General features: G+C 41.6%; 1 protein-coding gene across 1 annotated transcript in view; it reads right to left on the bottom strand.

Annotated features, from left to right (window-relative positions):
• Positions 1–22137, bottom strand: part of STARD9 (StAR related lipid transfer domain containing 9) — an 88829-nt gene that overhangs the window by 50755 nt on the left and 15937 nt on the right. The window contains exons 4-13 of the mRNA XM_033145996.1: positions 13464–13580; positions 11950–11982; positions 11782–11843; positions 10812–10924; positions 7015–7084; positions 6497–6569; positions 5664–5731; positions 3828–3925; positions 2234–2434; positions 150–247 (exon numbers count right to left, since the gene is read on the bottom strand). Of these exons, the coding sequence (XP_033001887.1) occupies positions 150–247; positions 2234–2434; positions 3828–3925; positions 5664–5731; positions 6497–6569; positions 7015–7084; positions 10812–10924; positions 11782–11843; positions 11950–11982; positions 13464–13580 (933 nt within the window). The remainder of the gene's footprint in view (positions 1–149; positions 248–2233; positions 2435–3827; positions 3926–5663; positions 5732–6496; positions 6570–7014; positions 7085–10811; positions 10925–11781; positions 11844–11949; positions 11983–13463; positions 13581–22137) is intronic.

Here is a 22137-nt window from a genome sequence, read left to right as displayed (position 1 = left end):
ATGCACCTAAACAGTAAGGCAAAAATGCTGTGGCCCTTCACAGATTATTGGGCTTTCACTTGTACTTTTGTAAAAGATATACTCCTTTACCCATTACATGGAGAAGAACATTGATTAATAAATGATAAAATAACAACATGGTAGCTCACCTCATTTACCCGGGGTTTGTTAATAATGTTTTTGGCATTTGAGGCATACCGTAACGTACTCATGGTCTCATTGTAACAAGAGTTTGCAGGTGAGATAGCTACAGATAAAAAAAGGAAATACTGTGTAAATAATTTTTTGATTGCAAAAGCACACCACAGTTTTTATCCCTCCATGCAAAACCCACAAGACTATATAAACCCTATTTTCAATTTAGCCTGTCTGCATGAAGATGTCCAAGAGGGCTGAAGACAACACAGTGTTTCCGCCTTTGCAGAAATGCCCCTCCAAACCAAACCCTCTTTACACTACCTACAGTCTTGCCCAAGGCCAATCAATAAGTCCTTGACTAAGCTGGAATTTGAAGTCTCATCTTAAGACTTATTCTGCATTGTGACTATAAAGTAATAGTGAGCCTCCCACTGATTATTGTTAATTCAAGATAAATCACAGCAGATAAATCAAATGTACATTTTTGACCAAGTATGTATTGTTAAAAACATGGGTTATGATGACTGACCTTCCTCTGGAGTAGAGGCTCACTCAACCAAGCCTCTTTTAAATTTCATGCTCCATAGAAACAGACAGGCACACAAGCAAACAGACGACGAGCCTGCAAGCACAGGTGCATGGTTTAAAAGGGCTTAGCAGAAGCTGCCCCTATTCTCAGGAAGGTCAGACACATGGTGAAACATGCTTCAATTATGCTCAGATTAGATTACTGCAATGCACTGTACATGGGCTGCCTTTGAGCAGCCTCCAGAACCTTCAGCTGATCCAGAAAGTGGCAACTAAGGGTCTTCATGGGTGCCTGACTTTGAAAACGCATGCCACTAATTTTACAATAGCTTCACTGGGGAAAAATTAATGTGCACTGGATTTCTAAATGGCCATCCCCTCTCATACAAGCCATCCCCTCTCATACAAGATCGTCAGCGGAGGCCCTCGTTGGTGGCAGGAACATGACTGGCTGGAATGCAGGAGACAGCCTGCTCTGTGGCAGCACCTCAATTATGAAGTTCCTTGTCTCTTCAGTCCTTTCTCTCTTGCCTAGCCAAGGCACTATTATTCTGGCAGGCATTTGGCCTGCTGCGTTGATTAACTATTTGTAGAGCGACCTCTTGATTTAGCCATTTGCTTTTGATTGTACGACTAAGAACAGCCCTGCTCCATCAGACTAAAGACCTGCCTAGTCTGCCACATCCTGTCTCACACAGTGGCTAACCAGATGCCTATGGAAACCCACAAGCAAGACATGAGTGCATTAACCCTCTCCCACTTCTGTTCCTCAGTGACCGGTATGATAGTGCATAATAACTAGTAGCTATAGATAGATTTATTCTCCATGAATCTAATTCCATTTTAAAGCTAAAATTACTAATGTTTTATAAATGGATTTTATAGTTTTGCTTTTTTTTTTTTTTTTTTAAAAAGATCTTAGCAACCCTGAGCATTATGACTACAGTATAGGAGGGTAAAGGTAAAGGGAACCCTAACCATTAGGTCCAGTCACGGACAACTCTGGGGTTGCGGCGCTCATCTCATTTACTGGCCGAGGGTGCCAACATACAGCTTCCGAGTCATGTGGCCAGCATGACTAAGCCGCTTCTGGTGAACCAGAGCAGCACACGGAAACGCCGTTTACCTTCCCACCGGAGTAGTACCTATTTATCTACTTTCACTTTGACGTGGTTTCGAACTGCTAGGTTGGCAGGAGCAGGGACCCAGCAACGGGAGCTCACCCCATCACAGAGATTTGAACCATTGACCTTCTGATCGGCATGCCCTAGGCTCTGTGGTTTAACCCACAGCGCCATCCATGTCCCGCACAGTATAGGAGAGTGGCATAAAAATCTGCTGGAATAAGTAAATGGCACACTCAACAGGGCAATCCTTCTGGCTCCTTTTTTTAAAATTTATTCCAGCAGGCATTTTAATTGATGTTTGATTTTATAGCTTTTGCTGATGTTGATGTTTTGTATTGTATCTTTGTAAATCCCTTGGAAACTACTGTAATTAAGTGGTACATAAACTGTTTAAATAAATTAAATACACCCCTGCAAGGAAAATAGGATTGTTAACTTACTTGCAATCATAATGGTCTTGGAATTGCCACCCAGACTATCCTTCAGAAGCCATGTGAGGATGGAGTCACGGTATGGAGTGTAAGCTTGACGCCTCTGGCTGCTGATACTGCCTCCAGAGTTATTGTCTGTGTGACTGCTATCCACTTCACTGGCTATGCTGTTTATACTCTGGCAGCTGCTGAACATCTGAGAATTTTGTGCTGAGAACAGGGAAAACAGTTGTAAGCCTCTGACATGTACAATTTAAATCTCTGGTGGGGATCCTATGGCCCTCAAGATTTGCTTGGACTACAACTCCCATCAGTGATGGCCAATGGTCAGGGATGATGAGAGCTGTAATCTATCAACATCTGAAGGGTCAACAGGTTTCCCATCCCTGTGATAAATATACAGTCATCACTCAATTGTTGTGGGAGAGCCACAGATGTTTACTTAATGTAGCACTTGTGTCAAAACTAAATTCATAATGGTTTGTTGCTGGGTTAATATTATTCCACGACAGATACCGGTAGTACCACCATTGCAAATGGATTGCTGGGTCGAATGTGAGTTGTATACCTAATGAATGATAGCAAATGTCACAATTCCTCCAACTTGGGGCTCATCCAAACTTCTGTTTGTGCTGCAAGTTGCAGGCAAAGATCTGTGCCAGTTCCTCCATCCACCCCCACTCCCCCAAATACCTGCTACAGGTATATATCAATGAACTGAAACAAATGTCAATCTGCAGAAAACTCAACGGATGTTTGTTCTGATTCAGTGGTAAACAGGTTTTTCCAGCGAGATGGAAAAAACACACCACTCAAACCCGTGTTTGGAAAGCACAAAGCTATGCCTACAAATCATGGTACAAATGGGAGCTTGGATGAGCCCTCACTGTATCTCCCTCCAAGCTTTTTTTATTTAAAGATGCTAGATACATGTTCCCTTGTTGTATAGCTCCCATGCAAGCATACTAACCCAGCACTGTTTTTTTTAAATGACACGAGGCACCTTCCTGTTAGCCATTGCTATTTGGAGTCAGAAGGTAGTTTACTTGCAACTTCATTCAGCATCTTTCAGCTCTTACTTCCCTGCGCCATAGCACACTGTCCTTACAGAGGTTTTTCTTTTTGAAAATGCTGGAAGCAGAATGTATGTTCCCCCACATAAACAGGAACAAAATCACACAACTGCATTGTTAAAAGAGTTTGTTCTTGGTTGTAGCTTGTGGTGAGTGAGAAGAGAGCTTAAACAAGAGCACAGGTGCGGACGACACAGTAAACCTTGGCTTAGCTCAGCACAATATGGGAATGAAAAACTGGGGATGAGAAGAGTAGCAAGTCTGTATGCTGCTGGTAAATCATAGTTTGGGCTTACTGTGACGTTCAAATGAGGACAATGTTTAATTTATTGTCCTACGTTGAAGTCGTTTCCCTTGGGAGTAACTGCAATAGTTTACAAACACTTAATTGATTTACCATGCCAAGTGAGAATATAATGCATCATCATTACTGTTTGCCTGGTAAATTTTAAAGTAAGATTCAATAAGGCATTTTGTATGGCAGCATTATGTCTAGCTATTGCTCCAATGAAAGATAACATTATTTATACCTAATGTAGAGATGACAATGCCAAGAGTAACCAATGATTTGTTAATATTGGCACCTTCTGTAATCCGATCTTTGCAGTAACTTGGATCAGCTCTTTCACTAAAACAAATCATGGAAAGAAGGAGATCAGTAACACTGTTCTATGGAATGCAACAGTATAGCATCAAACTTTGAACATTGTGAGTGGAATTTGTCGTACTATTACGAATGCTTCCTTTGTACAAGAGCGTAACAGCTTACTAGTTGGAAAAACCCTCAGCACAGGTTTGGAGGGTTCTCCTGACCTCCAGGGCTAATTTCAGGGGCAACCAGGGAACACTGGAGGAAGCAGCAGGGGAAGCCTCATTGTGGGCTTCCACTGACAGTGTTCGCTGGTGAAACCAATTTCTTCAGATTGTTAATACATTAATATTTAAAAGAACAACATTTGTTATCTGTTGAATATTGTACATTCATAGGAATCATAGAACTGGAGAGTTGGAAGGGACCCTGGGGGGCATTCTAACATATTTACAAGATATGTGATTACCGTTACTTTATTCCGCTCTCATCTTTCATACAATTATACACAAGTACAAGCATTTTATGGTGTGTATGTCTACTTATCGCTAACCAGAGTGCTCTTGTTCTCTATCTGGAACAGAAATCTCATAGAGTTGTTGTGTCTCACTGGCAGGCAATGAGGTTTCAAGGGGGAAAGGCTCAGCTTCAAGGCTGGTTGCCATCCCTAAACCTGAGCATTTGATTGCTATACAGATGGGAGGAAGAGACTAGCAAAGGAAACAAGTGTTGTTTCCTTTGTTTCCTTCTGAAACCTTCCTATATATAACCCGAAGAGGGTGTTTGTTTGTTTGTTTGTTTGTTTCATGGCATGCATCCACTCTATACTAAATATAGTAAAAGCTTTTAGGCCAATTCTAGCCCTCTCCCCTATTTCCTCTCTTTTAAAAACTGATTCCCTCAACATTCTATATAGCCATTGTTTTTAGGTCCTTGTCAAGCTATTTTGTGATTAAAAATCCTTTCTTAATTTTACAGTCTTAGATTCTTTTGCATACCTGAGGAGTTCCTCAACTATGAAGAAACTGCTACTTTGTGGTCGTCCCATTTTCTTCCACAATGATTGTAATTCACCCACCCAAGTTCACTATTAGAGTAAATGATTGTATCTCTGAACGATCCCTCTCTACCCTTTTTGTTTTATCCTCAACAGATTAAATTGCATTTGCCTCTCCAGTATCATTCAAAATAATGCAAATATACTTGCTTCCAAAGGACCTAGATATGTTCAATAGGAGGTAAAAACATTCCAAAGCTTTTTAACATTGCTAACCTAAATTGCACTAAACAACCAGAAATGTACACATACATCTTTACTTAATCTTTTCTGGTGCTTGATACTATTCCAATCAAGTCCATATCTTCTTCCTACTTTGCCTCCTCTGTCTCCAGGATTTAGCTTAATTTCTATACTTTCACTGTACAATTTAAAATATTATTGAGTGCATCAAAAGTAAAAATTGTAATACGGCATCCGTTTATGACTGTAGTTTGCAGCTTTCAAACTGTGTTTGGATAATTCTGGAGTACCCCAAAACCACAAGCTACTAATCAGTAATGGCAAACAAGCTTCCTTGAAACAGAGTTTTCCCTTCCAATGACAATGTGGGATTATGTTAAGGTTAACATTGAAGTTAGGTGTGAACATGCCCCTTAGTCCTCTGCAATACACAGGAGTCCCATGACAAGCAAGTTGATATGAAAATTGTTCTCTAAAAAGCCGAAAGTTTAAAAAAAGCTGGCTTACAAAATGCTATATTGAAAAGCAAAATATTACCTGCCTGCAAGGTCCACTAAGTTGATCTTGCTTGCAATTTCAGAGGGCAGATTGTTTTCTAATATAGCCTTAAAGGAAACAAATTCAAATATTATAATAATTCACACCAAATTTAGTTAGTTTTAGGTGCATATTATCTTTTTCTTCTTTTTCCTGCATCCTCCAATAAATTCACAAAGTAGTTAGAGGTTTAGCATAGGAACTGCTATGTGAGAAGCCAAAACAAATTCTCTAGTTCATGTACATTAACAGGCATGGATTTTGCCACACAAGAACAGCACAAAAGGTAAGAATATATATCATGACCTTCACAAAACAGAATTGTATAGAGGGTTTCAATAGTCTGGATTCTAATGTGTGCTACCCTAAGGACTAAGGTGGTCAAAAGATCTCCATCGCATCAGTGGCAGAACTTCATGCTCCAGCACTGGGGGCGGAGAGCAGGCAGGGGCGTGGAGCGTGTCCTAGGGCCATGGCGCGCTGACTGCAGGGGCGTGGCACGCATCCTGGGGGTGTGACATGCTGTCTGCGGGGGCGTGGCACCCAGCACGGGGAGGAGCAGCCATGATGGCACCCCACCAGGATCATGGTGCTGGGGGCGGTACACTCCCCCTGCCCCCCTCTTCCTCTGCCAGTGCATCACATACATAGTTTTAGGCAAAGACTGGACTCCATGTGGTCCAATTGAAATTAACTAACTAAAAAAAGGAAGAAAATAGATAGACATATAAGCATTCCAGTCATTTTGATAAAATGGATTTATTGTTCAAATCAAAGCAAATAACGTTTATCTTTAAGGTTTGAAAAATTCTCCAGTGGAAAATGGGACTAACCTGAGTATACTGGATGGTGAAGATAGCATGGGATCTGCTGCTGGCATCATGAATGTGTGTGGCTGCTGTAATTCTACATAGAGGGAAAAGCAGAAAAGTTTAAAAGTAATTGTCTCTAAGTCGGTATAGAAAACAGATGATAGCCAATATTAAGAAGGAGAAGAATCAAGTTAACACCATAGTTCCAAGATCTGGATTGGGAACACTATGCTTATCTGTTGTCAGGTATGTTTTTCAAGCAGCGGTAAGGAACCTGTGGCAATCCAGATGTTTGTGGACAAAAATCCCATCTGGTAGTGCTAGCTGGTGCTGGTGGGAGTTTGGGTCATCATCTGGAGGGCCACAGGTTACCCACCTGTGCACTAAAGTTCTACCCTAGCAACCAGAAGTGAAAGGACTTTCCATTAGAGTATTAATCTGTTAATTGTGATTGGAAGTAAAAAGGAGTAACTGGAATAAAAATCAATATTGTATAAATAAGGAGGCAACATATTTTGGAGTTTTAAAAAGCAAAATACCTGTTTGCTATTCCTTCTTCCAGAAGTCCAACTACTTGTTTGTAGTCTGTAACCACATGTTGAGACAGACCTAACAGAGATTTTAAACACAATAGGACCCATCATTAATGAAATGTGCTTTCTATTTTTAGACCTAATATAGTCAGGTGCATTCAGATAACCCTATGCAAGAGCATTTCTGCATGTGTGATGCTGAGAGGAAAGAGGGGTAGCGGCAAATCTTATTCCATAGAGTCTCTGCAAGAAACACGGCATGTGTGTTATGTCACTTACAGTCATTGGGATCCTGAACTGTGGTTGATTGTGCAGGAAGAAAACAACAAGAAGAGTTTGGATTTGATATCCCGCTTTATCACTACCCGAAGGAGGCTCAAAGCAGCTAACATTCTCCTTCCCCTTCCTCCCCCACAACAAACACTCTGTGAGGTGAGTGGGGCTGAGAGACTTCCGAGAAGTGTGACTAGCCCAAGGTCACCCAGCAGCTGATTGTGGAGGAGCGGAGACGCGAACCCGGTTCACCAGATTATGGGTCTACCGCTCTTAACCACTATACCACACTGGCTCTCAAAATCAAAACAACTGAGGCTTAACAGCCATCTGTCAGGAATGCTTTGATGGTGTTTCCTGCTTGGCAGGGGGTTGGACTGGATGGCCCTTGTGGTCTCTTCTAACTCTATGATTCTATGATTTGACAATAATGTAATGTGAACAACCTTTCTAAAACTAGGTTATCACTTCTGAGTTGAGTACAGATAAATAAACCAAAACAAATTAGTACAAGAAAAAAAGTGAAAACAATTTTTAACCAACCCCCCCCCCAAAAAAAAACCCACTGTTGAAGCTTGCAAGAAAGGAAACTACAAGACAGAGATGCTGCACTGCCAAATTCAGAATTACCGGTAGTCTCTGCAGTCCCACTAGAGAGCAGCATACTGCAGCAATGCAACTTCAGTACTAATAATATACTACGTAGAAAAGATGAGTTGCTGCATTGGTAGTGACACACTGCTCTGTATTTACAGCTGCATGCAAGCATGTTGCTACTAAATTATGTTGCAACAAAAATAAAGAATGCATAAATACAAGCCTCTTGCAGTTCTGCAATACCCCTCCGCTACAGCACCTCAAATAGGATTCAGAGAGCACAACCACTAGAAGATCTCACACAGCTACTGCAGTAGTTTGCACATTTTACTCCAGAAAGTCATATAAAATTAAGGTATGTCAATGGCGGTAGAGATGGAATAGCAGGAAAAGCACAATGTGGTTGTTTTAGAAAAAGAGTGGCCATTTTTAAATATCACAAAGATCTGGAAGTCTTTCTAGGCTAAAAATTGGTCCTGCATTGCATCATTTCCTGATGTTAAAAGATGCTGGTTCCTTAACATCTGGAAGAGAGAATTTTGAAACCATTCCAATAGGCAGCATTAAAAGGCTTTCAGAGTTTTAAAAGGCTAAGATCTAGAAATTATTTACTGTAAATAGTGATAGCATGGAAACTACCAAAAACATTTGGTACCGTTTCTTTCTTTTTAAAAACTGAGATTTGCAACTGGAAAATGTGCTGCTTGTAAACAGAGTGACGCAAAATGCAGCTGATGCAAATATGGGTGCCTTGTTCATACATAAGGTTACTAGGAATGCAAGAAGCCTACGGCCAAAACTTTTAATTGCACCTAAGGCCAGAACTAAACATTACTGAGGATGTGAGACTGCTGCTCAAAGTCTTCTCTCTCCCCACATAGTGTTTCCCGCCCCCCAAAACATTTATTAAAGCAAAATGTGAAACAGATTCATCTTGCTGCAGGTTTCCTTACTAGTAGCAGCCAATGGAGTGGAGCAGAGCAGAGGAATTAGCAATGAAATGATGTCATATTCCACATTTTATTTTACCAGACTCATGAGGGACACATGGTAACAAAAAATGCTGCTTCCCGTGACAACCATTAGCCTGCAATTATGACTATTTCTAATTAAACCTAAGTTCATTAACTGAAACCAAGAGGTACACACACTTTACAACTTTCCTGCAAACTGCTGGCTTTTTGGGTTGCTTTTGCTACCTATAAACTCTTTACTGCCTGGACTTTTAAAAAGCACAGTGCGTGCAAGAATAGAAAAATTAAGTTTTGCCCTTTGTTCCATAAATTAAAACCGTGCTAATGCTATCAATGTAACAAAATTCCATGATGGAAAAAACATGGGCTGGTGTAGCTGCTGGCCTGGTGGGGTGGAGCTGCAACATTAGCTTCCTGGCAGGTGTGTGGCTGCTGCTTACCAGGAGTGGGAAAGACAATGGGGTAGGGACACTGGCATGATACAGGCAAACCAAGAGGAGGAGCAGATTGGCTCCATTGGTGCACTTGCATTTCCAAGTACTTTAAAATCCTGTGATCTGTCTTTAAGGTAGGCAATGCCCGCAATGCAGAAGTGGAAGTATTTTATAGTTTTCACTTCTAGGGAGGAGGCAGCTCCATCTCTTTATGTTTGCAGAACTATCCCTTCATGGGAATAATGTACAGGCAAGGAAGTTTGTTGTTTTGGAACAAGTTCCAACAAGATGTCACTAGATTAGGAAGAGTTTGGCTGAACAATTTACAAAGCCATCTTGATTCTAGGGCTACACACATAATCCACCATCCTTGGCAGTAAGTCCCATGAAATGCAATGGAATTTATGTCTGAGTAAACAGGCATAAGATCATGCTGTAAATTCCTTAAAACCCATGCGCCTATTGCAGTTACATACCCTCCAAAACGTTGAGGGGGGAAACTGGAATGCATGTCCAGGGTCATGCTCCTATGCAAGTCACGTGATCTGCGCAGGATTGCGGTCCCCAAAACATGTGTTTTGAGGGGGACTTTGCTCTCATGCCCCCAAACACACATTTTGGGGCGCCACACAAGATCATGGCCCCACTTTTTCAGGATGAGATCACAGCACCCAAAACGGGTGCCATGCTCTTGTGTGAAAAAACTGGATGTCCCGCTTTTATCGAGACAGTTGAGGGATATGCAGTTACCAGGATATAGTGTTCCTATTTAAAATGTCACCACTTTCTGAAAAGCTTAGCTTGAGAATATATGCAGAAATATATGGACCACACTTTTCTTTGCCAACTGTTCATCTAAAAGCAGCCTTTCCCAACGTCAGTCACCCCTGGGCCATTGGCCATACCGATTGAGCCTGACTGAAATTACAGTCTAAAACATCTGAAGGTCCACTTAGGTTGGGAAAGGCTTCTCTAAATAAATAATTCGAATGAAAGAGGGGAGAAGTAAAGTGAGATATTATCCTACTTTCTAAAAAGCTTTTAAATATGCATATACATGCACCAAGCTACCATCTGGCTAGTAACTCACTCAAACTGAATCACCAGTTTAAAATCAATTCAGTTTATGTGGTCTCACAACAGCATTTTAAGTCTACCACATGACACTGTTCAACAAAGGCTGTATTTCACATATTTCAGGCATCTAGCCAAATCCTTCTGAACATTTGAACTGCTAATGTTTCATCATTAGCAACAGAAGTGCACCAGAGCTTTGCTGGAACTTATGGGCCTATCAGAAGACACAGACGCTAGGCAACAATCACCGTATATGGAATGTTCAAGCAGGATTCCCAGAATTTGGACAGATGCCATTTCCAGTACAGTGTACTTTTTATGCCATTGCTCTGGCTGCTATTATTATGCACATCTTTCTTATCAGTATATAATAAATGAAAGCAAAGGAACAACAAAAATGAACAAATTATGCACATAATATCAATTTGCCGTGTTAAAAGTCACTGACCTTGAACGTATGGACCCATCTCAGGATGTTCACGGACACGAAGTGTATATGGCTTCTTATGGCCTGACTGCCTTAACAAGTCTCGGACTCGCTCGTTATAGATTTCAAGGAAACTGAAAAGTAGAGGTAATGATAAAGGAATTCTGGGCCAGCCTGGATGTACTTCTTCACAAGCAGAAGCTATGCATGATGAGGAAAGAAGATCATGCCTTTCTGCCCTGCCCACCAGACACACCTACTCCACCTCTAGGCCCACTGGTTGTCCAATCATAACATTGTCTAGAGCCTAACATTTGGATCTTTCCTCCACTTGCGTTCAAGCCGTCTCCCATCTTGTTTCCTCGCCCTAAGCTCTGGAGTATATCAGGAGGCCAAGCAGGCTCCATGAAGTGGGAGAGGACACTCAGAGGCAATTGTGTCAATAGCCCGAGGCATTCGGGTGTTCCAGAGGTCGGCCAGGGCTTTGATAGGGACACCAGTTGTATCAGCTGGAAAACCCCCCAGAGCAATTTGGAATCCCACTGGATCCATCAGCCTCCGAGGGCAGACCTTTCTAAAAGGTCGTCGTCGTCCCCCGCCGCCTCTGTGGAGGGGGAAAGGTGCTGACAGCCTAAATTTCAACAGGAAGTGATCTGACCATAACAAGGGACTGATGTCAATGTCCCCCCACCTTCAAACCACCCTCTTCCTGCCCAGTCGAGAAAACAAGGTCCAGAGTGTGGCCTGCCATGTACGTTGGGCCAGTGACATATTGGGACAGCCCCATGGTTGTCATGGTGACCATGAAGTCCTGAGCCGCTCCAGAGCCAGCTGCCTCAGCATGGATGTTGACATGTCCCAGAACCAGCAGTAAATTTTAACTACTCCAGCCACAATCATTGAGGGTGTTAGGGCTACAGCATTAGAGGACGAATTAGAACAGTAAAGACCTACAGAATCACATGACAAAGGGAAATAGAAACACACATACCTGACTTCTACTCTGCATGATGCTGACTGTTTTGTATAGTCATCTTCCCTTGAAAACAGACCCTACAGAAATCAGACATTTTCATTTTTTGCTTTCTAGATCAGGGTAGAGGGGTAGACTCAATGAAATTTTTATCAACGTAAATATTTGGTTTAATTAAATAAATACCTCACATATACGAGGTGTTAATCCAATGGATGCCTTGAAAAGTGAAGAAAGAGACAAGATTGCTGTTCATTTGTGGTTATAAAGAGTCGCTTGGTATTTAAACAATGGTAAAATTTCCTTGGTACTATGTGACTATAGCATGGAAAGCTAAAAAAAAGGGGGGGGGGAATCATTATGGGAGCAAAACTGTTTTAGATAACTGGTAGTGCCAGATCATAAAACTGGAGAGTTGTTCTGTGACAGAATTGGGGAGTGAAACAAGAACTGCATTGTGCAGAAGTCCACTTGTTCAGTTTCTGACCCACTCATCTTCACTGCTGCCCTCCCAATGTCTCCATTGAGTGTGTAAAGTTTGTGTGTTCAAAATCAGTGAAGACTGTTTGAACTCACACACTTGTGGCCTGTACACACTACACACACTACACGCTGCCTCTGTCCAGTTTTTCCTGATTCCCACCACCTAATGCATTCCCCACACAAATAACAAATCCCAGGCTTTTCCTGAAGGCCGCTCAATTTTCAAGAGAAACTATAGCGAAAAGCAAAGGAGGCTGCAATGGGGAGGAGAGGGTAAGAAAGCCCTGCTGTGACAGAAGACTTGTTTGCGTAATTTTGGCTACAAACCAATAAGTTATAATAACTGAAAATCATGCAGACCTCTGTGCAACAAGAAACTCTTTAATCAAACACTCCTGTTAATTTAAATCATACAGATTCAAAGTACATGGCAGGAGTAAGCAAGATTCACAAAACTAGAAGTGGCCTTCCAGACTGGACTACTGTAGTCCAAAGAAGTTAGGATGGCAAAAGCAAGAACGCCTTGAAGGACTGAAATGCTTCAGCTATGCTAATATCTAGCATGTAATTTGCTCATTGTCCGTATTAATGTGGACTTCCTCTATTTTTAGCTTCAAAAACATTTGATAGTGCCTAATGTTGAACATAGGGTGAAAGAGGGAAAGAATCCCAAGAGTCAGTTTCAAAAACAAACCTTGATTACCACTTGTGGTTTGAAGAGAAACAAGCCTATGTTTAGATGTCACAACAAGCTTGACTTGCTCTCTGGTATTGCAGCAGTGGCAGGAGTGGGAGAGAAGCAGAACAATAACTTTTCATCAGCACACATTAGCACACTCTGTGTGCATATCACATCATTGTTTGCTTCTAACTATGATTTTTAATGTGATATGTGACCCAGGCGAATATTACATCACTTTCATACATCCATCTCATTAAGGTGGAATCCAGACACATATAAAAAAACACTGTGAAAATGCTTTTTTTAAATAAACGTTTCAAAAAATATATTGACTTTGCCATTAAGCTCACCATTGCCATCTAGTGTCACATTTGTATAAGGCACTTAAAACACACTTAAAACATTATATTTGCAGCTATATAGCTGAGTCCTAAGTCACCAATGCTTAAAATCCAAAAGATTCTGTTGCATATTGAACTTGAGGCCTTAGCACATTTAAAGCAAGACACATAATGTATTGAAGAATGTAACTCACTGGAGTGCCCATCATGGTGTATGTTTTTCCTGAACCTGTCTGTCCATATGCAAAAAGACAAATGTTGTATCCTTTAAAAGCACCGGATAATACTGAAGTACCAAGGTCTTGGAAAACCTAAAATGAAAAAAAGAGAGAGAAATTATATTTACAGTTGCATCTTGGAAGTCGAATGGAATTTATTCCGGAAGTCCGTTCGACTTCCAAAAGGTTCAAAAACCAAATCACTGCTTCTGATTGGCTGCAGGAAGCTCCGGCAGCCAATCAGAAGCCATGGAAGCCCCATCAGATGTTTTGGTTCCGAAAGGAGGTTTGCAAACCAGATCACTTCTGGGTTTGTGGCGCTTGGGAGCCAAAACGTCTGAGTTCCAGGGTGTTCGACAAGTAAGTATTATGTATACTTATCCTCAGTAATGTTCAGGAAGCATGAGCAGGAAGGAGCCACTCCAGGCCTCTGCATCTTCAAAAGGGGAATATGCATTCTGCCTATCAGTTAATTTTCCATGCTTAAGGGACATGAAAGTGAGGCTCTATTTGCCACACAATTTTATGAAAGTCACATCCAATTAACAGAGAACTCCCCCAAAAACAACAACCTGTAGAGTACCTAATCAATGCAACAGTAGGTGCTTTATAAACCCCTCCTCCACCAAGAAAGCTGTAACACCTGCAAATCGGAAGTGCTCCTCCAACCCTGCTTCCACAAAAACCTCATGACTTTTTGCTTCTGTGTGTTTGTTGTACAGTGGTGCCTCGCAAGACGAAATGAATCCGTTCTGCGAGTTTCGTATAGCGAAAATTTCATCTTGCGAAGCACCAACGGGGGAAGAGCGGTTTGACGAAAAGAAAAAAAATCGTGAACATTTTTCATCTTGCGAGGCAAGCCCATAGGAAAATTTGTCTTGCGAGTCAGCCTTTCGTTAGCGAATGCCTTTCATCTAGCGAGTTTTTCGTCTAGCGAGGCATTCGTCTAGCAAGGTACCACTGTATTTGGCATAAGGAATCTTGTTTCAAAAGATTAAGGCTTTCAGATAATATGCAACGTTTCAGCACATACACAGGGTACGCAGAAAGAAGGAAAGGTGCAAAGAATCTGGGAACAGTGGGCTACAGAGGTGGTGCCATGAAACAAAACCCAGCTATTTTCTAATAGCTGCTCTAAATTTTGTATAGATTTTCAGATTTTGCACTTTGATGACTGTCCTGCAGATGTTCCAAATCCACACTAGCCTGAAGAACAAAGCCTTCCAAAAATGCAGCACAGAAAAAGTTCTGTCACATGACAGGAGGACACCATATGTTTACAAGGCAGTAAAACAAACACAGTATATATTAAAAACAAAAATGACTTAGTTTATTGCACAAAGGAAATAAATCACTTGCTATTCAAGCACAGTTAGCTCAGATGACATATTTTGCTAACATAAGAAAATACAATCTGTGAACTTGAGAGGAAAGTCTGAGAATATTTGAAAATCATTTTGTCTCGTTTGAATACATTCTGGTTAGTCTTTCTATAAGTCTAGTAGTAATAACTTCAGAAGTCCCTATTATATACTTCATACTTTTTCATCTAAAAAAATGGGTCAGGCTTATGAAAACCTGATAGACCAGACCATGGAGAAAACTATACACTTCCATGTCCAAGCTGTGGAGCTCAATATGGTCAAAATGTTTTGCTTTTAGGAACATCTCAAATTAATATCTGCTGCTTCTCATTTTAGACTCAAAATAGTCTCAAATACCACAACTAGAATTTTCAAGAGATTTTGCTCCACTGTAATCACATATATACACTTGTTTTATAAAATAAGATCACAGGCAACCTTTTGCCCTTGAGGCTTTTATTTCCAGCTCTGGAAAAACATTGTGGTGGAAGTCTGGTTTTGGCCTGACATAATCTTGAAGGCTGCTTTATAGCACTATAGTAACATCTGTTTTTACTTAAGTATACTTCTATGAAGAATTCAGTGGGTGCTATCCAACTAAGTCACAGACTAGGCCCACTGAAATCTTTGGTTATAAGTTACTTAAGTTCATTTACTTCCATAGGTCTTCTCTGAGTATGATGGGTAAACTACAGTTCCCATGATTATTTGTGCTTTAAATATATGGTGTGTATACAGCCACACATAGAACACTATTCTTTCCCCAAGAATTCTGTTTATATCACAGGTGAAATAAGTAAAGTCATACCTTGGAAGTCGAACGGAATCTGTTCCAGAAGTCCATTTGACATCCAAAACATTCAGAAACCAAAGCACGGCTTCTGATTGGTTGCAGGAAGCTGCTGCAACTAAATGGAAGCTGCGGAAGCCCCATCGGACATTTGGGTTCTAAAGAATGTTCGCAAACCGAAACACTCACTTCCGGGTTTGCGGCATTCAGGAGCCAAAACGTCTGAGTACCAAGGCATTTGGGATCCAAGGTATGACTGTACATGTCTTCACTCCAAACAGACAATTCATAGAGTGGTGAGAGGTTGCTTAACCCCATCCTTTTAAGCTGCCACCTGCTCAACAGCTCACCACTGGCTTTCTCCTTGCAAAATCAGAAATACAGCAGTTTGAGGAGCTACTTTGAGCAGACAGGGCTAAGGAAGAAAGGGTTAAACACACACACATATCTCTATCTGGTCTTTGGCTTGGCCTGAAACTATCCTCAGCTGCTGACACAAACATAACGGACCAACACATAACGGATTGTTCCACTTTACGTTGACATAAAACTTTTAGCTAGCACCAGACCTTAACCTCTTATTAAACTAGCCAAATAATCCACCCCTCTATCAAAATAGTAAAAGCCAATGACACAAAGCCATAGGAATCTTCATAGAAAGGATGCAGAGAATGCAGCCCTTTCTTATTATTTTTTAAAGTACTGTAATAGACTATAATGCGGGAAGGAAGGACCAATGTAATAGCTTTGTCTCAATGATACAGGGTCTTTTCTGCATGTGAACTCTCACGAGGAATACCAAATTAATCCCAGCTGAAGGCTTTCTGTGTGGAAAGAAAGCAGCCACCAGAACACAGGGAACCCCATTATATTCCTTACTGGAGCAAGAAACTTCTGCTATGACACTGGGTTTATTTAAGCAACATTACACTATTCATGACGAAGAAGAAAGAGTGAGACTGTGTTCATTTTGAAGCATTTCTCTCTCTTGTAAATAGATGACTGGCTACACTACTAGGAAGCCTAGCCAATCTTCAGATCCTCACTTCTTTGCTCAATTAAACAGGAAATGGTGAAACGGAAGAGACGGCTGCTCTCCAACAGATAAATCTATAGGAAAAATCCTATTGGCTGTGTGGCTAGAATGGGGTTCTGAAGATTTGAAACAACATCCTGGCTCTCTTGGTTGGCAACAGGTACATCAATGCGCATCTCTGCAACTGTGCTACCATGCTGTGGGCAAGGAAGCTATTGGTCTACCTCATCTCTTTTGACAGTTTCTCAGAGTAAAAACTAGGCAATGGCTACACAACACCCAGCTGGATTCCTGACACTTGACTGTTTTGCCCAAGGGGAAAGGCAGCTTAGAAGCCCTGACATTTACATGTAAGTTTTAAAATTAAGGAATACAACTCAGTGCTTTTTCTGGGGGGGGGGGACGGGGACGCAGGGGCACACATACCCCTAAACATTTTGTGAATCTTTGTACTTTTGTCCATTTACTGTATTTATTTTTCCCAATTTGAACTATAAAATGGTGATTTTCTTCAGTCAAAATGAGAGTACCCCTAAACATTTTTTTAAGAAAAAAAAGCACTGATACAACTTAACTGTGTTGCATTGAACAAAATTGGTGCAACTTCCCTCTCTCCATGCACCACCCTAAAATCTCTTCTGGGAGTTTCCCCAAGCCTCTGGGGCATATGGAGGGCATGATGGGTATGTGGGGAAAGGAGAGGGAGGGGAAGTTCCTTGCATAAGCAGAAATCCTTATGCAAATGGGACAACTTCATTGGAGACAATGAAGTTGGGCAACACACAGCTTGGAAATCAGCACCCCAGAGATTCCAGCAGCTGCCTAGAGCACAATTCTGTCAAGAGACACAAGAAAGGGTCCTACCAAGTCTCTAGAAATAGTCTCCCTGAAAATTTGATACTGCAGTAAGTATCTCCCTTCTGATTCTAATAAAACAAAACAGGAGACTGAGGCATTGTTATTTTCGATTATCCAAGGAAAGGGGATCAGCTCCAGAGGTTAATTAGGGAGAGATTCAACTTAGTATGTGTTTCTGGTAGTGGTCAGCACATGCTAACATGCACACACACCTTTTACACAGCCCCCCCAGTCTGGCACAGAGATATTGGATGCACAATGTGGTGAGAAATAATGCAGTTATTATTTGCACAACATCAGGGAAACCAACACAGGTTGTAATTTTGGATGGCAAATTCACAGCCAGAAGAACTGTACATTCCCAAGGACAAACTTCAAATTATAAAAGGGCTATAAGGTCACAAGTGGTTCCTTTTCACATTCTATGCTGATAAGAACCAACCACTAAGCTTTAGTTTTCTATTATCATGAAACAAAAGGTTATTTTAAAAACACAACCTTGGTTCTCAGCCTTCAGAATGAGCTGTTAGCCACCATGTATCAATCTCTGAAAAGCTCACTAAGACAAATGTTCCCTGTTCCTCCCTTCTAAGACCTTGAAAGGGTTTTCCAGATTTTAGGGCATTTCAGTACAGTACCTAGTAGGGGTCTAACCCTATCATCTGATGCTCAAAGACATTAGATATTTCAGCCAAAAGATGTGGAAATAGCACTTGGAAATCTCCTCCCTCTTTCTCACTTCGGATGATAGAAGAGATAGCAAGAAATACACTGTCATATGTATGCATTGGATTATATTCATTGGTGGTTTTGCCTTCCACTTCTTACAGAAGGTAGGGCAGATAATTTCCCCTGCTTCTTCCTTCTGCTCTAAATACCACATCTCATACTGTTCCAAAGAGGCTCCCCAAACTCTCAAGAGCAGCTATTTTGGAAGCACAGGAGCTGCAGTTCCCGCCTTCCACATGTTCTCTGTTAGTTCAAACCACCACTGGATACAATCCATTGGTGTTGCATACTCTTTAGTCAAATAAATGAATCCCCAAAAATTATTTTTCAGGTATTTTGTATCTCACAATACTGGTGCACAGTCTATCAGATAAGCATTAAAAATTATAATAATATAATAATAATTTATTATTTATACCCCACCCATCTGGCTGGGTTTCCCCAGCCACTCTGGGTGGCTTCCAACAAAACATTAACTTACAATAGTCCGTCAAACATTAAAAGTTTCCCTAAACAGGACTGTCTTCAGATGTCTTCTAAAAGTCTGGTAGTTGTTTTTCTCTTTGACATCTGGTGTGAGGGCGTTCCACAGGGCAGGCACCACTACCGAGAAGGCCCTCTGCCTGGTTCCCTGTAACTTGGCTTCTCGCAGTGAGGGAACCACCAGAAGGCCCTCGGCGCTGGACCTCAGTGTTCGGGCAGAATGATGGGGGTGGAGATGCTCCTTCAGGTATACAGGACTGGAGCCGTTTAGGGCTTTAAAGGTCAGCACCAACACTTTGAATTGTGCTCGGAAACGTACTGGGAGCCAATGTAGGTCTTTCAAGACCAGTGTTATGTGGTCTTGGCGGCCGCTCCCAGTCACCAGTCTAACTGCCGCATTCTGGATTAGTTGTAGTTTCTGGGTCACCTTCAAAGGTAGCCCCACATAGAGTGCATTGCAGTAGTCCAAGTGAGAGATAACTAGAGCATGCACCATTCTGGCGAGACAATCTGCGGGCAGATAGGGTCTCAGCCTCCGTACCAGTTGGAGCTGGTAAACAGCCGCCCTGGACACAGAATTGACCTGCGCCTCCATGGACAGCTGCAAGTCCAAAATGACTCCCAGGCTGTGCACCTGGTCCTTCAGGGGCACAGCTACCCCATTCAGGACCAGGGAGTCCTCCACACCTGTCCGCCTCCTGTCCCCCCAAACAGTACTTCTGTTGTCAGGATTCAACCTCAATCTGTTAGCTGCCATCCATCCTCCAACTGCCTCCAGACACTCACACAGGACCTTCACTGCCTTCACTAGTTCTGAGTTGAAAGAGAGGTAGAGCTGGGTATCATCCGCATACTGATGAACACCCAGCCCAAACCCCCAATGATCTCTCCCAGTGGCTGCATGTAGATGTTGAAAAGCATGTCCCTAACCCGCCAGAGATCATCGACCAGTGCGACCAAGGCAGTTTCAGTCCCATGATGAGGCCTAAATCCCGACCGGAAGGGATCCAAATGGTCCACTTCTTCCAGGCTTCTTCCAGGCATGCTTGGAGTTGTTCAGCAACCATTCGCGCTGAAATTGTCTGATATATACTTTGTGGATGTCTTTCTAGTTGTACCGTATTTTTAATTCCTTCAAATGATTGATGCATTTTCTCAGTTCAGCTGTTCATTGTATACATTGCATGCAATACGTCCATTCAGGATCCTGTGCAAAACACTTCCAACTTGGTTCAGTGAAATATGAATCAGATGTATTTTTGGGCAACGATCACTGTACAACACCATGGTCAGATTAAGAGACAGAAATAACCAATTTATAAGAAATAGAGAAACCTATTACGATGATCATGATTTATTTTTAATCGTCCTTTTATAGGCAAGATTAAAACTAATGCACAGGTAGCATTATAAGGGCTGTCTCAGCCATTAGGTAGTGAGGTTTCATCCAAAATCGGTGCCAGTGGAGGCAGCACTTTTCCTCCAGCAGTGCATGTGGCAGGGTGCAGGCAATGGAGGCAGAGCGGGTGGTGCAAGTGGCGGTAGCAAGTATGGTGGCACTGGTGGTGGTAGGAGTGGCAGCAGGGCAGGGTGGCATGTCCTGTTTCACCTCAAGGAGGGGATGGGATGTTGCACCCCTGGGCCACTATACACCACTATATACTACCGCTATTCCTTTTCCTCGTTCCACTTCCAAACTAGAACAGCCACCAAGAACTACAGTGCAATTATGTAAGTTGCCATGGATGCACAACAGTGGGCCATGTGTCATACTCTTCAATAGGCAGTATAGGTGTGTCCCTGTTTTCCTTTCGTTCCAAAATACATTGTAACGGAACTAATTTTTTAATGCGAGCACTGATTCCATTAATTCCTTTCCTGTTAGAGATACAGATAAAAATATTTAAAGCTTCAGTTTATTTAAGTCTTTAAGACCAACATATGTACTTCATAAGAAACTGAAAATATTGCTATGTTTAGCTGCAACAGTGGCACATTCACTTCCCGCGACCGTCAAGATCTCAATGCTTGGCAAAAGCAGCTTTTGATACCAGCTTTCCTGTGGGATTGCAAATACTTTTTAAACTTTTATTTTCACAGTCACCCCTCCCTCTCCTATGACATTCAATTGTAGCGAACTATTCATACGAAGTTATTATTCCATCTACTGTAATCAGGGAATAAATGTATGCAAATTATACCCAGTAGGATGTGAAACAATGCGCACATTGTATTATGCAAAGCTAAGTGCAGACAGAGCCTGTGAGTCTACAGGCAGAAATGCCAAGGCTATGAAAACGGGAAATACATGAGAATCTGGGTTGCCGAGTGTCTAAAATGAATGTTGTTTAGTGACTCCAGAATTACCATTTCTAGTAACTCTTTCAAAACAACTGATGGCACCTAATTAAATCTAAAATCATAACAAAAATAAAATAAAATCTAAACTCACTTGGGGCGAAACTCAGTTCTTTTTCAACATTTCAAATCTTAAAAGAAATCACTGCATATCTACAAGGTAAACTGAAGAATTGTGCGACAGACGTATCGTATGTTCTATATTATTATTCTTGTGTGGTTTTTCTTTACCTGCAATATTAAGTAAACAACAGTATTTGAAACAAAATAGAAAATTCTTTCCAGTAGCACCTTAGAGACCAACTGAGTTTGTTCTGGTATGAGCTTTCGTGTGCATGTACACAAAAGCTCATACCAAGAACAAACTCAGTTGGTCTCTAAGGTGCTACTGGAAAGAATTTTCTATTTTGTTTCGACTATGGCAGACCAACACGGCTACCCACCTGTAACTGGAACAGTATTTGAGCCAATGAGAATTCATGTACAATACACAATTCTTACAAAATAAAAGTATACTGGCTAGGAGCCAATGGGGAAACTATGAAAAATAGTTACAGCTAAACCACATTCTTTGCAAGCCCAAAGACAGTTCACTTACATGAAACAAAGGACAAGATGCAACCCCCAATGTCATGTACAGAAACTGACTGACAGTAAAGCTTACTTCAAGACTGGCATTGGGACAGCATTGTCTCTAGACCCTGGTGTTCTTCCGGGCAGGAGGTTAGTTTAGGGAGTGTATGACAGGTCTGTGGCACACACAGCTCTGATCTTCAACAGAGGAGAATGGCCAGAGGGCTCAGGAGGTACTGGGGTTTGACACTGGTGCCTCCAACAGCTGCCACCTGAGGCAACTGCTTCACTCTGCCTAATGGTATGGTCAGCCCTGGTTTTTGGTTATTAAATTACTTTAAGCACACACTATAACAGAGTTGACCAGCAGAAAATCCATGCTGCTCTGAGGGTAGTCAACTGTATCGTGGCTGCTACTTGGGAAATAACTTTACTAAAAAGCTAATTGATTAACTTAAA

Source organism: Lacerta agilis, chromosome 1, assembly GCF_009819535.1.
Source record: "Lacerta agilis isolate rLacAgi1 chromosome 1, rLacAgi1.pri, whole genome shotgun sequence".
Taxonomy (NCBI): Eukaryota; Metazoa; Chordata; class Lepidosauria; order Squamata; family Lacertidae; genus Lacerta; species Lacerta agilis.
This window is presented reverse-complemented; position numbering and strand designations above follow the sequence as displayed.